Below are 24,967 nucleotides of genomic sequence, written 5' to 3' on the forward strand. Positions count from 1 at the left end.
ACAAAAGTAACTTAATTCAGCAAAGCATTTAAACGGCTGCGTGTCTTGACAAATCATGCTATACTGCATGTGGCGGTTCGGTAAATAGATGGGAAAAGTTCAAGGTTTAACAATATTTGCTTTCCTCCCGTTTAACAAGTAGGACACTGAAAAAAAAAAAAATTAAAGAACGAAACTTAAGAAGTAGTTTGGGTAAGTCGGTGGTATTTCTCGTTGGAAGGCGAAAGAAAGTAAAACCTGATCTAGATATGACAGCTTATGCAAACGCAGCACAAGGAGCGCAGTCGGACTCCAAGCAACCTGTTCTGCTCGCGACAGCAGAGGCTGAGGAACACGCGGGAAGCGGGCACGCGCCGCTCGGCTCTGACTTCGTCAGCTTCGCCGCAGCTCGTCTGTCTGCCTGTTGTCATGGAGGAGCCAAGATGGCGGTCCTGGCCTATAGCCTAGGCAAACGGGAAATAAATCAATATTTCAGCATCAAAAATGCAAAATTGCTGTCTGTCGCCGCCGTCGTCCTTCTCACTGTGTTCCACACGGCTTCTCGACATTATGGAGGTGAGTGTTTGTGTAGCGGTGTGTAAGAAAGGGCTGCGTGTTTGTGTTAGCGTCAATGCTAATGCTGTCACTCAATGTTTTCAGTGAGCGTGTGCGCGTCTGTCACTGCTCGATAACAGCTACACCTTTGCTCATGAAAACACAAGTAAACTGTGACTGCTTCGTTTAAACGGACGTCTGTTTGGCGCAATTTTATTAACTTACCAAGCACAGCATTTTTCCTGTCAAAAGATTTTAGCTAATGAATAACAGATTAAAGCTGAAAGCAGTGTTGTCGCCCAGCTGGTCTGTCATTAGGGTTGCATTTCCAGTTAGACTTGATTCTTTGACGCATAGCGCCCAGTAGGCCGTATATTAAAAATAGGTGCCTACAGGTAGTAATTCTGGGGCATTATAGGAGTGTCTGATGCCCAAAAATAGATAATTGGTTAGATTAAATTTAGAAATTCAGCCAAGGAGATTCAGTCGTCCCTTGTTGATCATTCATCTAGTCTTGCTTGTGTTTCCTGAAATTGAAGCATAATATTGTTATTGGTCGTATCTTAATGCATGTTCAGATGATGATCTTGTCCTATCAGGACTGTGCAATGCATATATCATCTCCTCTTATAATCAGTGAAGAGCTCATCTAAAAAATAAAAATGTTATTGTTTAGTCACATTATTTACTTACTGTTTAAAATGATTTTAAATGCAAATGTTCTGTGTAGATTTGGTCTAAATATATGTGATATGAGCAGATGTGCTCTCCTTCATACCATGCTGGCATAGAAGCTATGGGAGAGGAACAAAATATTGAAACTGAAATAATCTGAAAAGCCCTTAAATGCTATTTTAAAATCTTGGTTTATGCTGTACACATCAGATGGACATAATTTGGCCGTTGTGGTTTTCACATGATCCTTTACATGATGCTGATTTGGTGCTCATTCTTTCATCAATGTTGAAAACAGTTGTGCTGTTTAATATTTTTGTGGAAATTGTGATGCATTTTTATTTTCAGGATTTTTTTGATGAATAAAAAGTTCATAGGAACAGCATTTATTTGAATTAGAAATTTTATTTGTAACTATGTAAAAGTCTTTTCTGTTGCTTTTGATCAATTAGATGCATCCTCGCTGAATAAAATAATTCATAAAAAATAAAATATTACTAACTCCAGACTTAAAAATATTATTCTTGAATTTGGTTTATTCACTATAATTATGCATCGTTTCTTTCAGGCAGTGACACATGTGACTGGCTTTTAGCCAGTGGACGTTTTTTAGGGGACAATGTATGGCAGCCCTATGGCTGCATGCTACACAAGTACAAAAGCACGTAAGTCATTTTTATTATTGTTAATGTAACTCAGTGACGCATATGGGGTAGGAATGTGGGCTGGAACTTATAGTCCTTTTTATTGTCTTTCAGTGAAGCAAAGTTATGCCTCAGAGAGAAGAGAATAGCATTTGTAGGAGACTCTAGAATACGCCAGCTCTTCTATTCTTTCATCAAAATGATGAATCCTGAGGTGAAAGAAGTTGGGAACAAGGTTTGTTGATGCTATTCATTTAAGTAAGCCTTCTTTTGGCTGATGATGTATTTCAGACCAGAGGGAGCATTTACTTCAAAGTCATATTTTGTAAGATGTAGGATGGCCCCCAAGCAATTGCAACTTCAATAAATGTGCCACTCTAAGGCTGCAGTTAAATTAAAAAGGAAATGGTGTAATTGTTCTAGTTTAACAGAATACTTCCGCTGGTATTTCAAAATATGCCCCCGTCAAAAGCAGTTGTTTATTGACACCTGGGAACAGTAATTTTTTTTTTTTTTTTTTTTTCATATAGCAGAACTTTATATCTTTTCATGACTTCTATAAAACATGATTTTTAATCGATTTTTAATCAAAAAGTCCCTTCACCCTTCCCTCTTTCTACGATCCGATACATTCCAGATGAAAAACTCAAGACCCCCACTGCCCGCAAGATATTTTCCCTCTTTTGTTAGCTGTTTCATTTGTATGTATATCACAATAGTGAAAAAAAGGTGGTCACTATTTCCGTTTTAACATGGAGGCTTTAATTTTTATTTCCGCTTTAATTTCGGCTTTAATTTTTCAATACTCAAATGGGTCCACACTGATTTTCTGCAACTTAACATCAACTTCATAAACTGAAATTTCATGTCACCCTTGACAGATATGATTTCAAGCATGGCAATTTAAAATGTTTTTTTCTGTCACCATGTCTCTCAAACACACAGTCACAAACATCAAATTGTAAGTCTTGAGCTGTGATTTCTCTACACTGTGCTTGTTGAACATTATTTTACAAACATGTTATTAATTTTCTCTGTTAAATGTTTTAAAGTTGTCATGAAAAGAAGCTGCAGTTGACTTTTCTTCCTTGTTGTCACACATATCTGGGTGGCTTCTTAGATGAGAAAATGATGTAGGGCAGGACTTGATTTTGTTCATCAGGTATTGATTTGATCATTGTTGTTGTTTGCTATTGCTGCAATCTCATTTGAGTGACAGGTTGCTGGAGGGGAGTTTATTGCTCTGACCTCATGCCAAAAAACGCCAAGTTATCAGAGAAGAAATGAAATGTCGTTGCAAGTGGGAGGGAAAGTTTTTTTGATTAAAGATTATGAGGCACATGAATTTTGGGGGAATAAATAACTAAATAAATAAAGTACATGGTAAAGTCATTTATAGTAAACAATGCAATTCTCCATTAAAAAAAGAATCAGCCATTTTCATTTCATGGTGACTTTAAGGCAAAATTAATAAGAATCATACATTTTATAAAGATATAATATATAATGCATTCAATAACTAAAGCTTTATTATTATAATTTTACAGTAGATGCAATAACAGCGATAGATATATTTATTCTGCGTAAAGTTAATTATATATATTTTTTTCTTGTTTTTATCAATTGTTCCACCAGCATGAAAATATCCCATTTGTAGATGGTGATTCCACTGTCGTAAGTATTTTTTTAATTAGTTTTGTCCTGTACAGCAGAGATTTTCATTTTAATTGAGCTGAGTAATTGTTATATAACAACTCAAAATATGTGTCCTATGTGTACCTTTTAGGACTTCCTGTGGTATGCTGAAGTGAGCAATTCCTTGAAGGAGCAGTTGATGTTATGGACAGAGGTAAAGACAATTCAGTTGTACTGGACAGAAAGCAAGCAAGTAATTAAAATCACAGGCTTGAGAATCAAATCTCATCTCTCATCTCATAATTTTAGGGATCTCCTTCCAAACCACATGTCGTCATCATTGGTGCTGCTACGGTGAGTTCCTCTTTGCAGTCGTAGTGCATTCAGGTGCTGTTGCTGAAAATCTTTTTAATGACTGATGTTTCCAACAGTGGTCCATCAAGTTGCACAATGGCAAGAGTGAGGGGCTCTTTCAGTACAAAGCAAACCTCACGGCTATATCCGACACACTGGAAAAACTAGCTGAGCACAGCGAGGTCTATTGGGTTCTGCAAGGTGAATTTTGAAATTTAGATCCTCTGTAATAATGGCTTCATGTTCCTGTCTCATGTTTTTGCCTTGCCTGTTTATATAGATCCTGTTTATGAGGACGTGCTAAGTGACAGTCGAAAGATGATCACAAACGAGCAGATAAATCTGTACAATGAGGCAGCGGTTAGTACTCTGAATACCAGCAAAAAGAAGGTCAAGTTCTTAGAGGCCTCTCGGCAAGCTGCTATGGAGACCATTTCCCAATCGGTGGATGGCTTGCATCTTCCTGAGAGCACAAGAGATGTTGTAAGCCTCTGGTTAAAACTAGTTTTACAATTAATAGCTCCATTTTGTTCTTTTTAACTAATATGACTAATATTTACCCACTTCTTAGGGCGCCATGGTTCTGATGAACTCCATGTGCAACAAGATCCTAAAGCCCATTGATGGCTCTTGCTGTCAGAGCGCTCCTCCCCTAAGCATCCTTCAGAAGATAGCTGTTATTCTCTTTCTGCTGTCTATCATCATCTTCCTCATCCTTGGCTATAGTAGACATCATAAGAGCAGACCCGTTCCTGATGTGGAGAGCGGAGAGGACAAGAAACCCCCTGTTGTTTTGGGTCAACTGAATTCAAACGGACCTTTACTGGCCATTGGCAAAATGAGCCTTATCATGTTGTACTTCTACCTGTGTGACAGGGCAGATATCTTTATGAAGGAACAGAAATTCTATACACATTCTACCTTTTTCATCCCTCTCATCTACATCTTCGTTCTGGGCATCTTTTACAGTGAGAACAGCAAAGAGGTAGCGCACGCTCTTAGGAAACTGTTCTAATCTAAAAGAGAACTCAAATACTGTTTAGATGTTCATATTGATATTTTTGTACAATTTTCATTTCTCTTTCCAGACGAAACTCTTGAACAGAGAGCAAACGGATGAATGGAAGGGCTGGATGCAGCTGGTTATCCTTATTTACCACTTTTCTGGAGCTAGCACTGTATGCTTATTAATAGCTTGGATTACTTTGCTTTACTCTGTTATTACTAGTGACTGCACTCTTAATCTCTTTTGTTTTTTTTCCCTCAGTTTATACCCGTGTACATGCATGTCCGTGTCCTGGTAGCTGCATATCTCTTCCAAACAGGATATGGACACTTCTCGTTCTTCTGGCTAAAGGGAGACTTTGGACTTTACAGAGTGTGTCAGGTACATGTTACCAGACTCTGTTTATTTTGTGATCCCATATGCAAATTGCTTATCAGTGTAAATATTACACTGGCAACGTTTAGAGGGAAATGCCTAATAATAATAATAATAATAATAATGCATTACTGCACAGTATGATATAAATAATAAGTCCTCTCTGTATTTGTCTTTTAGGTTCTCTTCAGGCTTAACTTCCTTGTGGTGGTTCTGTGTCTGGTTATGGACCGGCCTTACCAGTTTTACTACTTTGTGCCTCTTGTCACCTTTTGGTTTGCAGTTATTTATGCTACAATGGCATTGTGGCCACAGATTCTTCAGAAACAAGCTAATGGTAATTGAAGTCATAACAATATTGCTGTTATTCATTTAATAGATGCCAAACATTCCTAAAAATTTTATTTTTCTTCTTTTTTTCCCCTCCCTCAATAATGTACAGGTAGTGCATTCTGGAATCTGGCATTATTGTTGAAACTTCTGGGTTTGCTTCTTTTCATCTGCTTCTTTGCCTACTCACAGGTGAGAGTTTCTCTCTTACAGTAGGACTGTTAAGACTAGTTTTGAGATAAATATGTGCATTTCAATCTTTTGCGTTTATTGCAGGAACTCTTTGAGGCTGTTTTCTCTTTGTGGCCCATTTCAAAGCTCTTTGAGCTGCAAGGTAGCATTCATGAGTGGTGGTTCAGGTGGAAACTAGATCGATTCGTACGTAAAACATCCTTTCTTTATTTAATTAATTAAGAAGTGTAAAAAATTTGTCAGTTTCACATCTTGAAGTAAACAATTTCGCTCTGCTCTTTTGGATGCTAGGCTGTGATCAATGGGATGCTCTTTGCGTTCATATATCTGCTGCTGCAGAAATGTCAGCTGCTGTCTGAGGGCAAAGGAGAGCCTCTCTTCTCCAACAAGATTTCCAACTGTCTGCTCTTCGTCTCTGTGGTGTCATTTATGGTAAGGCTTATTCTGTCTCTCTCTCTGAAAATAGTAATGTCTTCTTTACAATTGATTGTTTTTTTACCAGACATACTCCATATGGGCCAGTGGGTGCAAAAACAAGTCTGAGTGTAATGAGATGCATCCATACATTTCTGTTGTCCAGGCAAGTACCCATTCCACTTTGTGCTCTTTATAATGTTGTTCTTTTGCACACTTTTAACTACGAGTGATTTAACCAAAACACAAAAAAAGAAGTAGAAAAGATTCTTTTGACTGTTCATAACCACACTAACCTTTATCACAGTTGATTTAGACAGTCAGACAGCTTTTGTGGGAACTGAAAGAACATTTGTGACCTAAAATAATAGATCCCTTTTTCTTTCATTCTGTTGTGCCTGTGAAGCTGCTGACTGACACGGTGTGTGTTCATCACTCTGCCCACAGATTCTGGCTTTCATTTTGATCCGGAATATTCCTGGTTACGCTCGCTCTTTGTACAGCTCGTTCTTTGCATGGTTTGGAAAGATCTCCCTTGAGGTGAGACTATACAAGCTTTTCTGCAAACAAACTTTTAAAAGAATATTCTGAAGTATTGCCAACATCATTTATAGATATTTTCAATGTGCTGTGAATTAGGATGGACTTTTTCAACTCCTCCCTCATTGAGTATATAATTAACTACATTTACAATAATATACTTACAATGGAAGTCCAGTATGCCAGCACCACTGTAAATAAATGTTTAAAAATGCTGCAAACAAACTATTCCACTATCTTGAAAGTATTGCAACCATTCTATTGTGCTTCTTGTTTTCTCCACCAGCTCTTCATATGCCAGTATCATATTTGGCTGGCAGCGGACACCAAGGGCATCCTGGTCCTCATTCCTGGAAACCCCACTTTAAACATTATCGTCAGCACATTCATCTTTGTCTGTGTAGCTCATGAGATCTCCCAGATCACCAATGACTTGGCCCAGGTGGCCATTCCTAAAGAGAGCGGGCCTCTACTGAAGAGACTGCTGGGGGCAGGAGTCTTTCTAGGTCTGGTACTGATGCTGTCTCAAAACAAGTAATCCAGGGTAACCAGAGACAGTAGCACACCTCGTCCGGTTAGGATCCTAATGAACGGTCTGTATAAAATCAAGAAACTCGACCAGCCTTGATCCAGGGAAGTCTTACGGCATGGATCTGTATACAAAACTCAAGCTGGAGCTGAAGCCAAGGACCATGGAGCAAAAGTGGTTCAGATGATCAAACAAGGATTCTTAAAGCAGGACGTTTGCAGTAGACTAATAACACATACTGTACAAATGACAAGTACACCTGTGCTCTGCCCTCTCTCATAGCTCTGAGATGTGTTTTATGGACAGTATTTAATAATTTATGTTTCTATTTTATATGGGGTTATGTGTTTGTGTGTTCTCATTGTCTCCCAGTTCTCAGTTTTTGTACATGACGCCTATGACTGCAAAATGTGAAGAAGTAATACATTGCTGCTTCTCACCTTGTAAAACTGACAAAACTACATCGGCTCGTGCACCAAATGTTTCCATACAAACAATTATTTACATTCATATCACACCAGCAGCTTTATCCTTTAGGTGAACAACCTCTTGTGAAAATGAGATCTTTGGATTATTGAAAGGTGAACATCCATTTCCGTGCCATCATAAAATCTTAATGGGAGTGAATTTGGTTCCCACTACTAATGGAATCCATAAGCATTTACTGTTTCCATCAGAATGTTTTCCAGAAGTCGATTGTTTGCTCAGTTAATTTTGGGTGGATGCTGGAGCAACAGCTTTTGATATAAAAAGTAAACTTGAATTGCCAAGACAAAAGAAGCCATGCGCATTGATCAGACACAATCAGAACACAATGCCCTCCTTACCCTCTTTCGATTGCACTGAGCAGGGTGTCCTCCCTGCAGACTTTGAGTCGTCTGAGCCAGTTATCATTTGGTTTTCTTACCAAATAGGTTTACTCAGTTCATAAGAATACAGCTTAAGAGCCAGCTTTGTCTACGATCAGAGACCTCATTATTTATTGTTAAATGTATGTCTTCATATCCTCTCAAACTGCTTGGAATGCAGCAACGGAAGCCTGTTGTTCATGTTCAACTTGTTTTTTTTGTTTTTTTTTTAAATATATTACATGTAAAAAAAGAGTTACATTTAATGATCAGTTTTCTGATAATGCTGTAAATAGAGCCTTCATCGTGCAATTGAGAGACAAAGGCTTATTGTTTCAATAGCGGTACTTCATTCTAGATAAAATATGCTGACATTTTGGTTGAGAAGTCAAAGAGATCACAATTTTAAATCTGCTTTTCATAGCAGTTCAATATATGTATTTAAAAGCAACTGCAAGGTATATTCATATTTTTTTCATCAGTGAAAATGTTTTTTTTTTTTTCTAAGCGAAAAAAAATTTGTATAGTGTGCCATCCACTGGCACATTCATGCTACCAACTGTAAACTTATTTTTTTTATATACTTTACCTTGTTTATGTTCATAAAACAAATTATCTGTATAGCTTGGTATACATTTTATTTAAAGAAACCCCAAAGGCCTCAAATGTGAAATTATTCATTTAATTTGGAAATGCCTTCATCTTATTGTACAGTCAATGTTGACGATAAATCCCTTCTTACAAAAAAATTTTTGATTTTGTTTTTTATTCATCGTCATTTGTTTAAATGACTTAACATCCTCTGAAACAAACATATGCCAGCATAGTTATTTTGTGGCAATTGTATCAATTTATCAAAATATTTAATCATATAAGAGAACAGAACAAGCAATATCAACTTGTTCAGATCCCAGTAAATGTGCCTCCATTAGTGGCTCATACAGTACCATAAAATTAGAACATTTGACAACATATTTAATGTGGATTCCATTTTAAAGTATTCTTTTAGTGTGCCCCATCTCAACATTAGTTCTGACACTGAATAACGGATATTGCACTTTTAGACATGTGCATGAGAGAACACAATGGCATTGAGCTTAAAGCTACAGCTACACCTGCACATTTGGCAAGATTAAACAGGCACAAAACTGAAGCCACATGAGGTCACAGGTTTAGAGCTTCGGCCACCTTTCTCTCCTCAGGAATACCATTTACCTACAATGAGAGATACATTTTAGAAACATCAAATAGCTCATTTTGTTCTTTTTTGTTAAAACACATTATCACAGATGCAGAGAGTATACTTGCCTCTAGCCTCCGAAAAGTCGACATACAATAATTATCTCCTTTGTTAGCATGAATGAATGAACAGCATGTTAGACAGGAAGAGATTTCACAGCCGTCTGATGGCAGTTCATTATGTGTACACTGGGGTTCACCAGAGAGCAATGAAAGAGACTGAAGCACCAAGACTGCAATTAACATCTCTACTGCAAGGAGAAATGCCACAGCCCTTAGCTTTTATGGATAATTTAAGAAAATGTTTAAAACTATTTCTGTGCCATCTGGTATCAGGTGCTGTTTTCTCAATGGGATGAAAAACTTCATCAGTTTTAAATGCTTCACTTACCAGAGGACTGCTGCTGTGGTATTTGGATCTGACTTTGAAGATTTCTATGAATAAACACAAAGTTTTGGTCAAAATGCTCATTACTTTTAGGGTTAGGAAATGAGAACCAATTGCATTAAGAAAAAAATGCATAATGAGGGTTGGATGCATTAAGAGTTCTTGCATAAACTAAAAAAAAAAAAAAAAAAACAGTGTTTCACACACTTATTCTGCAACAGCGCAAAAGAGACTCTAATGAGTCGGCTCTTTTCAGTGAATAGAAAAAAAATACTCAACCAGTGCAGTACAATTTCCAAACGAATGAATGAGTATCTGGGAATGAGTCTGGTCTTTTTAATTATTCAAACATAAGCTTATTTTCTCACCCTCAAGTTGTTAAAAACCTGAGTTTCTTTCTTCTGTTGAACAAAAAAGAAGATATTTTGAAGAATAACCAGACATTTACTTCCATAGTATGGAAAATACATCATTCATACGTGTTTGAAACAACATGACAATCATTTTTTGGTGAATCTTAAATTAGTGTAGTTACTGATGGAGAAATTCATCTTTTGTAAGAATTGTTTCAAATTTTTGTATTATTAAAACTACAGTATAACACACTTGGCAATGGAGCTGAATTTCCTTTTCAAAACATATTCTTTAAAAGTACTAAAATAATCATTAATGCAACCATCAATGTAATCGAAATCATTAAATTCTTTGCAATTCCTATTCCAACTCCTCTACCTTTTTTTCAACATCATCTCATCACACAATTTTAGGTCAGTCTTACTGATGATAATACACATATGTAGTGATTTTAGACCTGTTCTAATCTCTCCAAGTCATCAGTGAGTTAACACCAGATCACTGAGAGCTTCAAGCCTGTTTTTAAAGAACACTGGATTATAGTAACCTACTTTCTCATCTCTTCTGAAAGCAGATCCACCATTTCCAAACAAGAATTGTGCCTTACTTTCCACGCAGAAACCCTGATTAAAGCTAAAGTAACAGACTCACGGTTGCGTCTGCATGAGCGGCATGCTGGTGGTCTCGTAGCTGTCGGGGTGGATGGGTGGGACCACCTCTCCACTCACAGGATGGAAGACCGGCAGTGTCGAAAGAGGCCACGAAATCTCCCGGTTCTTAGACATGCTGCGAATCTCCTTAGTAGACTTCTGAATGGAGCTGTGGTGAACCAGCTGAATACTGGGAATAGAAGCAGCAACTTAATGAATATTCAAAGCAAATGCATGCACTAATGTATAATACATAATGTTTGACAATGCTATGCAACCGCTAAACATTTATATAAACACTGAATTCTAACACTGGGTTATTAATCTATTTTGCAAAAGAGTATCTGCCGAATATTTTAGTCTTTTGTCACACTACCTCATTATGAATTATTTACAATTATAATAAGCTGACATATATCTCTGTCACTGAAGCAGCTGCCCATTGATGACACCATGGAGACACGGAGGCGATTGTATGAATGAGATGGAAATGAACATGTCACCATGATGGAGGATTTGAGATAACAAAACGTAGGGAAGCAAAAAAACAGGGGGACCTATGTAAAGAAAGGAAAAAAGATCCAAAAGGGAGAAAGAAAAAGATCACAGGAGAGGGAACACTTACTCTGGTGTTTGCATGTTTCTTTTTTCCCTAGAAACAAAACAAAATGACTGAATTAAAGTCTAATATTAATAGGTAAAGACAACCACACAAAAGCCAATGGAGAGTGAGTCAGGAGGGGAATGGAGGGGTGTGAATGGATCAGCTGAGGTCTGGTGATGCAGGGGTCTCCTTCAGGCGGGTGACATCATCAGGAAACAGACTGGGATTGGCTGATAATGAAGAGGAAACATCTGCCGGAATGGCTCTGAATACAACAGATGGAACCTTTGGACTGAGTGTGTTTCAGTTAATGATTAAATGGTGAAAAAAAAAAACTGATGCTTGATGAAGATGGTAAGCTGCTTTCTGGCAGGGATGCGACACTGTCTTGCCTTTCACAATTTGACAAATTCTAGAAAAGCCCTCAAGATCTTCACTTAACTGATTTAAAATATGCCATAGTGGCACTACATGGTTTACTATAATTAAAAAGTAATCTATTATTTAAATGTTTATCATTATACAATGGGCACTAAGTACAAGAATTAAGTATAATGGCAGTTTTGTGCTTGTGTGTGTTTTACTTTCACCAAGTGTTTAGCACTGGAACTTACACCCCTTCCCGTCGGCAGCACATGGAATAGCCGAGGATGATGAAGAGGACCAGGGCGATAGCTGAGGGCACCGCCAGGGTGATCAGGAAATCAGCGAAATAGTCTCTACTTTTCAGTGACTCAGAAGGCGGGTTGTACTCGCCGATGTCCGGCAGCACACCTGTGCCCAGGTCTGGACGGTTACTGTGCACAGGAACAACCTTGGTGATGTCCACCTTCAAGAACAAAAAACAAACTGGGCTGAGTATAAATAAATGATTAACACTATTAGGGAATAAATATGTTACACTTCATTATTTGCTAGCAAAAAGAAAAATAATTGATTCCAGAACAAAAAAAAAAAACATCAGAGTCAGAGTGCTCACCAGAGAGATCTTGCACCAGTCGATGTGAAACTGAGCTCTGAACTTCTTATCGCAGCTGATGACGGGCTCCATCTCCTGACTGCAGCGCAGCTGGTTCTGTGGGGTCTCCACCTCTCGAAGGCATGACGAGAACTGCACGTCTGCTCCCACCATCACATACACACTGTGAACGTCACAGACACTTACTGAAGGCAAGGTTTTATCCACAATATTCATTAATATTTAAGCTTAGTTTGACAGTGAATTAGCACTCTGCGTAACCATGATGTACAGAAAGCATATAGGCTCTGATGACAATAGCACTAGATAGACAATATGCATCTTCTGTCTGCCAGTATGAGTGTTTTCTGCTCTAACCGGGAGCTTCTAAAATGCTTCATCTGGAACATTTTATCTTCTGAAAGAGGACATGAATATTTGATGAACAACTTATGCCAACGCATGAGGGAAGTCCTCTAAAGAAATGTGAACCGAGAAGGGCAGCCTCTTATGTAAATTCACAATCCAATACACACTGCTCTTCTGCCTTCTGGGACAAAATGTTCTCCCTTTCATTAATTTTTTTTTTCAATAATTAATTAATTTTTTAATAATATTGCAATTTATATGGATACTAAACCATTTGTAAGCATAATTAAGATTAGCCAGAAGATACACTACTGCTACTACTTCACATTTGTTGATTTATATCGCAGGTTCTGTGCCAATAAGATTTAAATCAATACTTTTCAGTGTATCTTTAGATCTCACCCCTCTTTCAGGTCGTTGATGGGTAATGGCACTCGTCCGCCCCGGTCCAGCGCTGAAGTGATGTTGATGGCATTGAGTCTCTCTGGTTGCCACACGTTCTTGACAGCACCGAGAAAATCTCCCAGCACCTCACTGGCTAACATCTCCTCAACATTCATGTTCTTGATGAAGAACTCAGCCTGATAGGGCAAAGGAAATTCTGCCAGAGAGCAAAAGAGCACAGACATGAACATATCTTCCTGTATGCTATTAGAAGTAACCCAAACTAGGTTATATAAGAGATGGAAAATAAGGCTGTCATGTTAAAGTGTCTCTTTATAGTAGATGGTGGTGAGCATCACAGTAAGGTCACATCTGCACTGAAACAGTTGCTCAGCATCTTACATATATAGTATAAACATATATAATATAAACATAAAGCAGATCCGCCTGTGAAAGAGACTGTGATATTTTCTGAATATAATGTGGTGAATATACTGTTGAAATACACAAATAAACAATGCTATTACCTGTTTAAAATCATCTGATTTAAAAAAAATCATCTGTTTTTTTTTTTTTTTTTTTTTTAAGTGTTACATAACAGTGTTAAGAAAACTGTCTGGCTGGTAGATTCATGAATCTTATAATGACCTTAAAAATAAATGTTTTCCATACTTTAGGATTATTCTCCATATTAGGGTTTTTAGTCAGACAACAGAGTCTTTCTTTGAGCATGGCTGCATGTTATAATGAGATTTGCCACATCAAAACTATAAGTTCTTGGCTCTCACCTTCTGTAGACATGATGTTTATGACCAAGTTGTGCCTGGCAGTTTCAAAAGTGCGTTTATTATACGCGGTAATCTGCAACAAGCAAGAGGGAAAGTTTAAGCCCGGCTCAGGGCAGCTTTACATTCATACCATGCAGAGGAAGTCAGAACCAGATGCAAACACATATAGTTTCTCAAGGGTAAAGAAGAATAACAAAGCCAAATCCTTACATGAATCTAAAGCCTGAACAATACACAAAGAGGAGATAAGCATTCTCATGCATACAATTTCAACTTTGCCCTGTTACCTTCTATTTTCCTAGAAAAAAAAATGATTAGATTTATTTCTACAAAAATAAAAACTATACACCGCTGTTTAAAAGTTGGGTCGGTAAGATTTTTAAAAATGTTTCTGAACAGCATTTATTTCAAGGTATTTGATTTTTTTTGGTAACATCATAAATGGCCCCACTGTCAATTTTGATGAATTTAATGCATCCTTGCTAAATAAAAAGTATTCGTTTCTTACAAAGAAACTTTACTGACCCCAAACTTTTAAATGGTAGTGTATATGAGGTCAGATGTGTTTATACATAACACACCTCGATGATAGTCGGCTTGCCCACGTGTTCAGCGGTTGGTGAGCCATAGAGGACTCCGTCACTATGAGAGGTTCTCTGAATGTACCGCAGCCATCCAGGCCTGTCGGGATAGCCTTTAAGGTTGGTGTTAAACGTGATGGGGTCATTACTCGAATCACCTGAAATGAAGAATAATTTTCAGTTGGATTTATTTAAGCAATAAGGTATGACAGACTGTGCAAATTGTGCTTTTGCACGGCTACCACAAAATAAAAATATTATGGAAAGAAATGTTCTTTACATTCATTATGTGCCATATTTCCTTAGAAGATATAGGCTCTGACATGTAAACTGACTTTAATATGTTTCGTGTGCAGTGATATGCAATGTAGCTACCAAGGTGAACAGGTGTTTCATCAAATTAATAGAACGAAACATTTATTCTGTAAAGGCACATTATTGTGTAAGTAGTGGAGTAAATATACCTGCTTTTGGATATGGTGGGAACTCCCCTTTAAAGTATTCCCTCTCTAGCACATGAACGAAAAGCACTCCGGCAGAAGGATAAACGTTGCGGTCCGCATGTGACTTACAGAGGATGGAGAACACTGGTGCAGACAGAAATGACAAAAGAATTAAATGCAGTTTAATGTGGCAGACTAAATTCACATACTGTAAACGGTAAAACATCTGCACAATAAAGAAATAGCTATTAGAAAACAATCACATATATATATATATATATATATATATATATATATATATATATATATATATATATATATATATATATATATATATATACATATATATATCAAATATATAAATATATAAATATATATATATACACACACACACACACACTACCACTCAAATGTTTGGGGTCAGTACGATTAAAAAAAAAATAAATGAATACTTATTTTCAGCAAGGACAAATTATGATCTAAATTGACTGTAAAGACATTTATATATTATATATATATAAAATATTAAGCAGCACAAACAGTTTTTCTTGAGCACCAAATCATCATATTAGAATGATTTCTAAAGGATCATGTGACAGTGAAAACTGGAGTAAAGACTGCTAAAAATTCATCTTTGCCATCCATCATATGAATAAATTACATTAAAATAGAATAGTTATTTGAATTGTAATATCTCACAATATTACAGTTTTTACTCTATTTTTGATTAACAGTGATTATTTTTGCATTTATACTTTTTTGTCCTTTTCCAGTACTCCAGTGCAAACTCTCTATTTTAACTTGTATTTATTTTTAATGCATTTATGTAACAGAGTGTGTTTCTCTCTTCTAAAAATCATCTGAGTGGGAGTGTGTGAGAATGTGTTATGAGAGCAAGTGGGTAAGTGTGTGTTGGGTATCGGGCCAATCAGTCCTATCAGGATGGTAGTGAGTCACAATCTCAAACGCTCAATGCACATCTCACACGCCTTCCCCACCCCCCGCTCTGCACATCAAAACCCTTTCTCTGGCATAACACATGCACACATACTCCCCATTCAAGCATTATTTAAAAGGAAAGCACTCATTTTTTTCAGCAGTTTATAACAGAAACTGGAGAAATGGTTGCCAGCATGCTTTTACAGTCTCTTTCTTTTCTCATTTGAAGTCAGCTGGGAGGAAGCTGGTTTTAAATCTCCACAGGGGAGTGTGCTGCAGTGGAAGAAAGCTACTGCGGCGATGCACTACAGAAATGCCAGTTCTCTTCAAGCTTTCAGATATAAAACAACCCCTAGTACATCACTCAAGGCAAAGCATGTGCTTACAGGGCTCCAGATTGTGACTAAACGGGTCGCATTTGCAACCAAAAATTTTAAATTGCGAGTGATATTTTTGTTGATATTGCCACTGGCGGCTATATGAATTTACATGTCATGACTTAAAAATTTGCATGTAATGCCTTACATGAATTGTTATGCGAACTGCCCTATACAGATTTTTTTTGCATTTTTGTTACCTCATTTGCATAAATTATTTAGCAATGCGGAAAGTGCATGCAAATAAACACTATAATCAAGCATAAAACATAATAACATGACTTATTTTATGGAAAGGCGTTCTGTTCCAATTAGACTTGCACCTCTGGTCACGTGCAGAATTGTGACAAAACTGCTAAAAAATAAAGACTAGTTTGATAAGCAACAGCAACAGATTTTTGAACAGCTGTGGCATTACTAATGTTTTTATCCATGGTGGAGGTATTGATCTGTTTCTGGGCTGTTGATGGCTGTGGTTTTGTAGGCATGGGGTCACAGATGCATGCTTTGAATAATTGGAGTGCCAGATGGTTTATACTGTCACCCTGAGCCTGAGGGCGACCTTAGCCCAGAGCCTGATATCAACCCAGTAGCAACAAAACCACATCCCAGACTCTATAAAATGTAGGGGTGTAACAGTGTAAAAACTCGAACTCTTGTACCGTGGTTCAACTTAAATTTGACAATGCATCTGTAATATGGTTTGTTAAAAATAGTAACATGTAAAACAGACAGAGCTCAACTAATGTATGTTTCTGTGGATGGATACACATTCTGGCTTCACAATACATTACAATAACAGTGATAAACAAACAAAAAAAAACATAGACAAACCTCTTTGTAAACTGTTCAGTGCGAGTGCCGTATGCTTGAATTTAACCAGTCATTTATGCCATCACCTGAACAGCACACGTTACTATCTGTGTTTAAACTAAATGCATTTAAGCCTTGCCAGTTTAAACATTCAAGAGCCAGAAGACACGAATAAGAATTTGCAAGAATTTGCAGTGCTTGTGCTTGAATGGACAAAACTCACACAAAAAATGATGTCAACATGCCCGTCTTGTGAGTATCCTAGCAAACATAGTCAGCTGAACGTACAGTATCATCAGTGTACTGGATCCGTGCATTGTCTTAAAGTGACAGCAGCCTATATACCTGCTGTCTGTGTTTTTAATGTTAATCAAACAACAAAAGACAAGGAAATCACTCACTGCTCTTTACTGAATAGCTTTGTAACTTTATTACGGATTACTCTTCAATTTATACAGTCAAATATGCAATGTTATTTTACATTTGATAATTTTTATTACATTTCTGTACCTAAAAACTACCTAAAAAAACCCCGAAAAGCACTTTTTATTTTATTTATCTTAGCTCTATTGTATTTATTTGTGATGTTGCTTGTAGTTAGATTATTTGTTCTTATTTTCTTTATTTTTAATTTAATTAATTTTATTCAGTAAAGGCCTAGTCCTTTTCCCCCTAAAATAGCACATACTGTACCATACCATACCAAAACCGTGACTCTAAAACCGTGATACAAAATGAACCGTGAGTAATCTGAACTATTACACCCCTAATAAACTGATTTAAATACTATGTGAACTCAAGGCAATCTGAAGGTGATCCACAACACTTTATTCTAATGGATCAACCATTAATGGTTAATGCCGAACTTTTCAACACTAAGTAATGGCAGAGCGAACACACATGCGCAAAAATACACACACAAATTACAGACAGCCCTGCAGTAGAAATGGCTAATCCTGGTTTATGATTTTTATGGGCCGACCTTGGGTGGGCCAAATTAAGATATTCATCATGTGCCAACTGAGAAAAGACACTTTCTCTTTCGCTCCCTCCCTTTCCGTGACACAGCCAGGGATGAACTGTTGAATCAGCGCTGTGCTGACTTCTCTTTTCCGGTCAAAGGGGAATTCATGCACTTCACAGTTCACTGGGGAAAAAAAAAACAGTGCAGACTAATTGCAGGATTGTGAAGACATCAAACTGTTCAAAGTACTACGCCTGGATATCAATGTTATGCACAAAACTGGGTCAGCTTGTCATGACTAAGCTGTAGCCGGGAACACACTCAAAGTGAAGTGAGTGAATGCTTTTCTCAAGCCGTCCATTTATCAGGTAATACCGATTTTCGTTTTAATACATTTGAAGAAGTGGACACTGGTTTTAATATCAATGCACTCATTTAATGCAAAAAATGTTAAATGTATTATGCACATCAAAAGGTGTATGTGAAACTGTAAACCATTTAAAACAAACAAAAAAAATTTATATATTAGAGCAGGGTTTCCCAAAGTGGGGTTCGTGAACCACTGTTGGGTTGTGAGGGAATTGCAAGGGGTTTGTGAGTTAGTACACATGGTATGCCTGTGAGTTAATAACATTAATGAATGAATAAAAAAAATAATAATAATTAAAACGTTTTTGTAAAGAAATGTTTCAGGTTTATACAAATGTAATGTAAATGTAAAATCTTATATCTATAAAAAAAAAAATATTTTGGGGAAACCCTGTATAAAAAATATTTATTATTATTATAAAAATGTAATTACATTGTAAATTACAGTTATATGAATTTTAATAATTTTTTGAGTGTAATAATAACAATAGCTATGTAAATAGTGCTAAAATACTATTAAAACTGATTTTAAAAAAAATAATGTTTTTAAAGTTAAACATGCATATGTGCCATTAAATAATTGAAATATTTACTTAAAATCTCAGGGGGTACTTCAAGTACATAATTTAGGTCAAAAGGGTTCGGCTGACAAAAAAGTTTGAAAAACCCTGTATTAGAGGTTGAATAACTGCATGTTATAATATACAAAGAGTGGTTTTGTTAAATGAGTAGTTCTTCCCCTTCTACTTCAAAATAGTCAATAGGAAGGTGAATTATATAGATTGGCGATTCAGCAGGTAGGCAGGTGTTAAGAGCTTTATACAGCAAAGTGCTGTGCATGTGTTATGATCTCTTCAAACATGTCGGCTTTGTCTCAAAATCTAGTGAGCTGCCTACATAGTCAGCATTATGAATATCACATGTACCACTTTGGGTATCTGGCTATGCATGCCTATAATGCCCAAGTCTTCTGTATAAGTAGTTCATGAATTAATCAGTTTACTGAATTAATATTTTAAGAGAATGAATCATTCCAGTTCACCTGGCTCATATTTTTCATTCATCTGCTGTGCATCTCTCCCTTTTTTTAAAGTAGGCTATATGACTGCGTTAGTGGATTATAGTTATTTCTTGATAAAAGCAATTCACAGCAGTTCATAAAAATATGAAAAACAACAATAGATACTGTTATGTTGTTTTCTGTGGTCTCCCAGTCGATTTTTCATTGTGACGTTAAACAAAAATAAAAACATTAATTATCTAGCATAACCCGTGGAAAAGGCCACTGAACCAATTCAAAATATTCGATTCACATGGATGAATCACAATGCCCACCGTTACTAGGCAGGCAACATACAGGTGCATCTCAATAAATTAGAATTTCTTGGAAAAGTTCATTTATTTCAGTAATTCAGCATGTGAAACTCATGTATTAAATAAATTCAGTGCACACAGACTGAAGTAGTTTAAGTCTTTGGTTCTTTTAAGTGTAATGATTTTGGACCACATTTTACAAAAACCCACCAATTCACTATCTCAACAAATTAGAATATGGTGACATGCCAATCAGCTAATCAACTCAAACACCTGCAAAGGTTTCAAAGCCTTCAAAATGGTCTCTCAGTTTGGTTCACTAGGTTACACAATCATGGAGAAGACTACTGATCTGACAGTTGTCCAGAAGACAATCACTGACACCCTTCACAAAGAGGGTAAGCCTCAAACATTCATTGCCAAAGAAGCTGGCTGTTCACAGAGTGCTGTATCCAAGCATGTTAACAGGAAGTTAAATGGAAGAAAAAGTGTAGAAGAAAAAGATGCACAACCAACCAAGAGAACCGCAGCATTATGAGGATTGTCAAGCAAAATCAATTCAAGAATTTGAGTGAAATTCACAAGGAATGGACTGAGGATGGGGTCAAGGCATCAAGAGCCACCACATACAGACATGTAAGGAATTTGGCTACAGTTGTCGTATTCCTCTTGTTAAGCCACTCCTGAACCACAGACAATGTCAGAGGCATCTTACCTTTGCTAAGGAGAAGAAGAACTGGACTGTTGCCCAGTGATCTAAAGACCTCTTTTCAGATGAGAGCAAGTTTTGTATTTCATTTGGAAACCAAGGTCCTAGGGTCTGGAGGAAGGGTGGAGAAGCTCATAACACAAGCTGCTTGAAGTCCAGTGTTAAGTTTCCACAGTTTGTGATGATTCGGGGTGCAATGTCATCTGCTGGTGTTGGTCCATTGTGTTTTTGGAAAACCAAAGTCACTGCACCCAAGAAATTTTGGAGCACTTCATGCTTTCTTCTGCTAACCAGCTTTTTGAAGATGCTGATTTCATTTTCCATCAGGATTTGACACCTGCCCACACTGCCAAAAGCAACAAAAGTTGGTTAAATGATCATGGAGTTGGTGTGCTTGACTGGCCAGCAAACGCACCAGACCTGAACCCCATAGAGAATCTATGGGGTATTGTCAAGAGGAAAATCAGAAACGAGACTAAAAAATGCAAATGAGCTGAAGGCCACTGACAAAGAAACCTGGGCCTCCATACCACCTCAGCAGTGCCACAAACTGATCACCTCCACGCCACGCCGAATTGAGGCAGTAATTAAAGCAAAGGGAACCCCTACCAAGTATTGAGTCCATGTACAGTAAATGAACATACTTTCCAGAAGGCCAACAATTCACTAAAAATGTTTTTTTTTTTTTTTTTTTTTTTTTTATTGGTCTTATGAAGTATTCTAATTTGTTGAGATGGTGAATTGGTGGGTTTTTGTAAAATGTGAGCCAAAATCATCACAATTAAAAGAACCAAAGACAAACTACTTCAGTCTGTGTGCGTTGAATTTATTTAATACAAAAGTTTCACAATTTGAGTTAATTACTGAAATAAATGAACTTTTCCACGACATTCTAATTTATTGAGATGCACCTGTACTAGTTTTTGAGACACAGACAGTCTTTACAATCACTCATCGCCACTCTGAAACACAGATCTCTGTTTCGAGTCGATTAAAGCCCGGGTTTGGCCGTCTATGCCACTGACAGAACGAACAACGGCTTTTACAACGGACAAAGAGGAATAATAGAGGGAAACTGTCATAAAACCATTTACTAAGAAAAACGGCGTCGTGATCTTACAAGAAATTCCCGTTGTTTAGGCAAAATAACTAAGTGTAATTATGTTACAGGCATTTAGCTACAGTATAAGACCAGCGGCAGGTATAAAATAATACATTATTAGTGGAATCTGCTACATAAACGTCACCTACACATAATACAGTTGATACCGTCTCTGCGTTATTGGCGATTAACAGCCAGTCAGTTTATCCACAATGATGTAATGAGAACGAGAGCTTTTCCGTTAGCCAGCAGGCTAGCTACCATCCAATGGAAAAGAACGAGTACTTCTCCCAGTGTCGTCGTCTCAGGTCTATATACGTACCCACTATGAGCCCTGCGAAAACGCCAACCGAGGCCATCGTTCACTTGCCGCAGTGGCATTAAACATCACACTCTTGAAGTGTCGCTGGTGGTCCTCGGGATGTGATAGCCATAAGTATCATCCTCCACTGCTCGGATACCTCCAACTCACTGAAGATGATGGGCGCTGGTTGGCTGAAACATCTGGCGCAGATGTTGGAAAAAAATCAATCTATATTTACCGGGGGACCCAGTTAGGGCAGAATGGAAAACATATGTAGCACAAACTATAATTATTTTGTAGAATGCAAACCGAGGCATTTATAATCACCATCATCATCATCTTCATTTTTATGTTTTATGAGATTTAAATATGCTAAATACACCATATGTTTATAAAAATTTGCATAATATCTAACTAGCTCCCACATGACTACTTTTGCTTGTTTTCAACTTATGTGTATTCTGTAACATTTCTTTCAGTCATTTTTTTGCAATTTTTTATTTAGCCTACTTGAACAAATTTCTTAAAAATTTGCTTATAGATTTGAAGTCTTTCTTGCTGAGATTTCTCATACTGTAAAATCTTACCAAATTATTAGCTTTATATGAACTTATCTTTTGTACTGAGTTGTCCTTTGTTTAGCTGTTTGTATTTCTCCTTTTTCATTCATTCATTCATTCATTCATTCATTCATTCATTTCAATGCAATATTGTTCCTTATTTGTAATTAAAAAGATGCTCAGTGGGGAAAAATAGATGTGTTTTTATAAATAAATATAATTACAATAACAATAGTGATAATATTAGCAATAATAATAATTGTTAAAAACACATTATTATATTGTATTATATATATAATTTAAAGTGGCTGGAAAAAAGTGCAATAAGTTTATCATTGCTGTTTGTGACTGACACCACTTTGAGTTTACGTTCAGGTTTAAAATCGACGATGACTAATGTACACAGTAGCATGACCACTGAAATGTGATTTATTTATTTATTTGGTTTCAGCATGTAGTGCAAATGCAGTGCTGTAAGACACAAACACAACCCCTCTCTAAGGATAATGAACAGGACGCTCCTCCCTCCCCCATCCATCATGCCCCATAAGCTCTAAAGATGACAATGAGATAAGGTCTATTAAAATGTATTCAACCCCCCGTGGAGAGGCTGAGCACGCAGATGGTCACTGTGCACAACACTGCACAACTGGACAGCCTATAGTGAGCACCATGAGTGGTACAAACCTTCTGTTGGGTCTATATCCTTTTTTTTGTACCTCGCATGAACAAAAGTACTACTAGGCTCCATCAAGATTTTAGGTTGCTAAGCAACATCTCCAGACAACCGCTGACAAGAATACAAGGGGATCAAGTGTTATGCAATAAATAGTAGCCTACTAAAAAAAAAAGAAAAGAAAAGAAAAAAAACCATGAGGGTGTAACAGAATTTTTCTGTTGTCTGTTGTGCTTCCCGCAACACAGTTCAGCAGTTTCATTTCATTTCCTTGGCAGTCTTTGTGTTAAAGGCACAAAGTTTGGCTTCTAAATTGTCTTAAGGAGACAAACAGGAAGTAAACAAAATCAATTTGGGCCTAGAATGCTGTACATATCACTAGTTTAAACATTCTTCATTCAATACTTCATTATTTTTATATTTATACTTTATAACCGACTCTATGCCACTATTATGTACAGTACAGATGCTGTATCTGAAGCGACATACATAAACACAGAAAAAGTTCATCTAGACAGACAATTTTATGGCAGCATAAATACATTTATGAAAAAGTGAATTTTGTGAATATGAAATATTGCTGAATTTTGTTTATAAAACAAAATATACGTATTTATATAATTATATATATGGCAAAACGTTATATATACTATATATACATATATTGTCCCTGAATTCTGATTGCTCCCAAATTCTATGTAAAACTCAATTGTTGGCTATTTGATCAGCTTATCACGTTATAGATTGTATTGAATTATCATTCTTGTCACCACGTGGCCTCTAACGCAAACACTTGTTATTATGCTGCGATTTTAATTACTTACTTTCCTTTACCAGACTGCAGTTTGCTCGTTTCCTCTCTACACAGATTACTGGACTAAACCATTCTTGAATGGTTACACACCTGTCACACTGTTGAAGCTCTCATAAAAATAGCACACAGGCAAGTAATACAGTTGGTTGCGGTAAAGAAATTTAGAAATACGGAACTGGTTTCGTTTGAGTGATAGTTGGACTCTGAATGGTGTTGTGTATCAACAACACCCCTGCTAAGGGAATGGCGGCATCACCCCTCGCCTGCAATGGCGTTGTCTAGCTGCGCGCTCGTATGTGTATGTATCTGTATGTGTGTGTGTAAAGTCATATTGTGTCAATTGTCTGGTGAAGTCCAGCATGGCAGCTTGATGCCGATTGCGGAGCTGAATTTAAATGTAGTTCAGTGTCATTCCCCTATGGTCAATGATTTAAAGCGAGAACACATTTATTCCTGGGATAACTGACATTGCATTTGAAGGCGTAGGTAAGTGACTCTTTTGTTTTAGAGGCACAAGAAGGGAGTTAAGCAATACTTGTGCCACTTCTGTTTCGTGTTTTTGTGCGATGTTTTGCTAGCTGTGGCTAAATACACTCGTTGGAATGAGCTAGATCTGTAATTTTGGAGTGTTTATGGATCTGGGTTTGTAGGACGGAGCTGTCAGTGGTGCAGGCGATGTGATGCGATGCGCGTGAGGGTTGGTTGTTCATCATCTTTAAATAGCGCAATGGTCGCACTTTTGCTAAATGCATATTTACATTTGCCACAAATGTGTTTCATGTTTATTCACGTTTATTTGCCTTATGCATGTTGTGAGCGTTACATGCACGCTGTTATCTAACCAACAACAACTGTTTTACATCATGCAGGTAGCGCACACAGTTATATTTTGTCCTTGTGTTGGTCTGAAATGTGCATCTGTCTTTCCGTGCTCTTATTAACGATATAAAATATTAATCCATGAGATGTGGGGTGGATTTTAAACCCATCCTGGCAGACTAAAATGCAGCGGCTGTCTGCGGTTTACACGATGGGTGATGGAAGGCAAATCTAATCTGAGTCACATCGAGATCTGCGTCGAAAACACATCGGTGCCTCAACACATCCTCGCGCTGAAATTGAGTGCTCCGTCGGCCCTTATGGCAGAGTGATGATCACGCATTATGTTCAAGAACTAGGGCAGTGGACTCTA

General features: G+C 37.1%; 3 protein-coding genes across 7 annotated transcripts in view; 2 read left to right on the plus strand and 1 right to left on the minus strand.

Annotated features, from left to right (window-relative positions):
* Window positions 1-7,718, plus strand: casd1 (CAS1 domain containing 1). The gene is made up of 18 exons (XM_042776973.1): window positions 1-555; window positions 1,778-1,874; window positions 1,968-2,088; window positions 3,489-3,527; window positions 3,640-3,702; window positions 3,798-3,842; window positions 3,920-4,043; window positions 4,123-4,325; window positions 4,414-4,827; window positions 4,931-5,020; window positions 5,110-5,229; window positions 5,404-5,560; window positions 5,666-5,745; window positions 5,830-5,931; window positions 6,037-6,177; window positions 6,248-6,325; window positions 6,607-6,699; window positions 6,986-7,718. Exons 1-18 carry the CDS (start codon window positions 249-251, stop codon window positions 7,235-7,237), a joined length of 2,526 nt encoding a protein of 841 aa, XP_042632907.1. The 5' UTR covers window positions 1-248; the 3' UTR covers window positions 7,238-7,718.
* An 840-nt stretch (window positions 7,719-8,558) lies between these two features.
* On the minus strand, window positions 8,559-21,927 carry sgce (sarcoglycan, epsilon). 5 transcript variants are annotated; one of them, XM_042776989.1, is made up of 13 exons: window positions 21,281-21,523; window positions 15,833-15,838; window positions 14,856-14,978; window positions 14,392-14,549; window positions 13,811-13,883; window positions 13,041-13,239; window positions 12,291-12,453; window positions 11,926-12,140; window positions 11,333-11,359; window positions 10,709-10,897; window positions 9,707-9,750; window positions 9,385-9,422; window positions 8,559-9,291 (listed from the first exon to the last, which is right to left on the minus strand). In XM_042776989.1, the coding sequence occupies exons 1-13, from the start codon at window positions 21,399-21,401 to the stop codon at window positions 9,241-9,243; spliced, it is 1,407 nt and encodes a 468-aa protein (XP_042632923.1). In that variant the 5' UTR covers window positions 21,402-21,523; the 3' UTR covers window positions 8,559-9,240. The 5 variants fall into 5 exon arrangements, with proteins under 5 accessions (XP_042632923.1, XP_042632919.1, XP_042632921.1 ...); XM_042776985.1 differs by lacking the exons at window positions 15,833-15,838; window positions 21,281-21,523 and adding an exon at window positions 21,744-21,927; XM_042776987.1 differs by lacking the exons at window positions 15,833-15,838; window positions 21,281-21,523 and adding an exon at window positions 21,571-21,720.
* A 2,152-nt stretch (window positions 21,928-24,079) lies between these two features.
* Window positions 24,080-24,967, plus strand: part of LOC109050701 (neurabin-1-like) — a 37,179-nt gene continuing 36,291 nt past the window's right edge. The window contains exon 1 of the mRNA XM_042776993.1: window positions 24,080-24,261. The gene's annotated coding sequence lies outside the window, so the exon portion shown is untranslated. The remainder of the gene's footprint in view (window positions 24,262-24,967) is intronic.

This window comes from Cyprinus carpio, chromosome A19 (assembly GCF_018340385.1).
Source record: "Cyprinus carpio isolate SPL01 chromosome A19, ASM1834038v1, whole genome shotgun sequence".
Taxonomy (NCBI): Eukaryota; Metazoa; Chordata; class Actinopteri; order Cypriniformes; family Cyprinidae; genus Cyprinus; species Cyprinus carpio.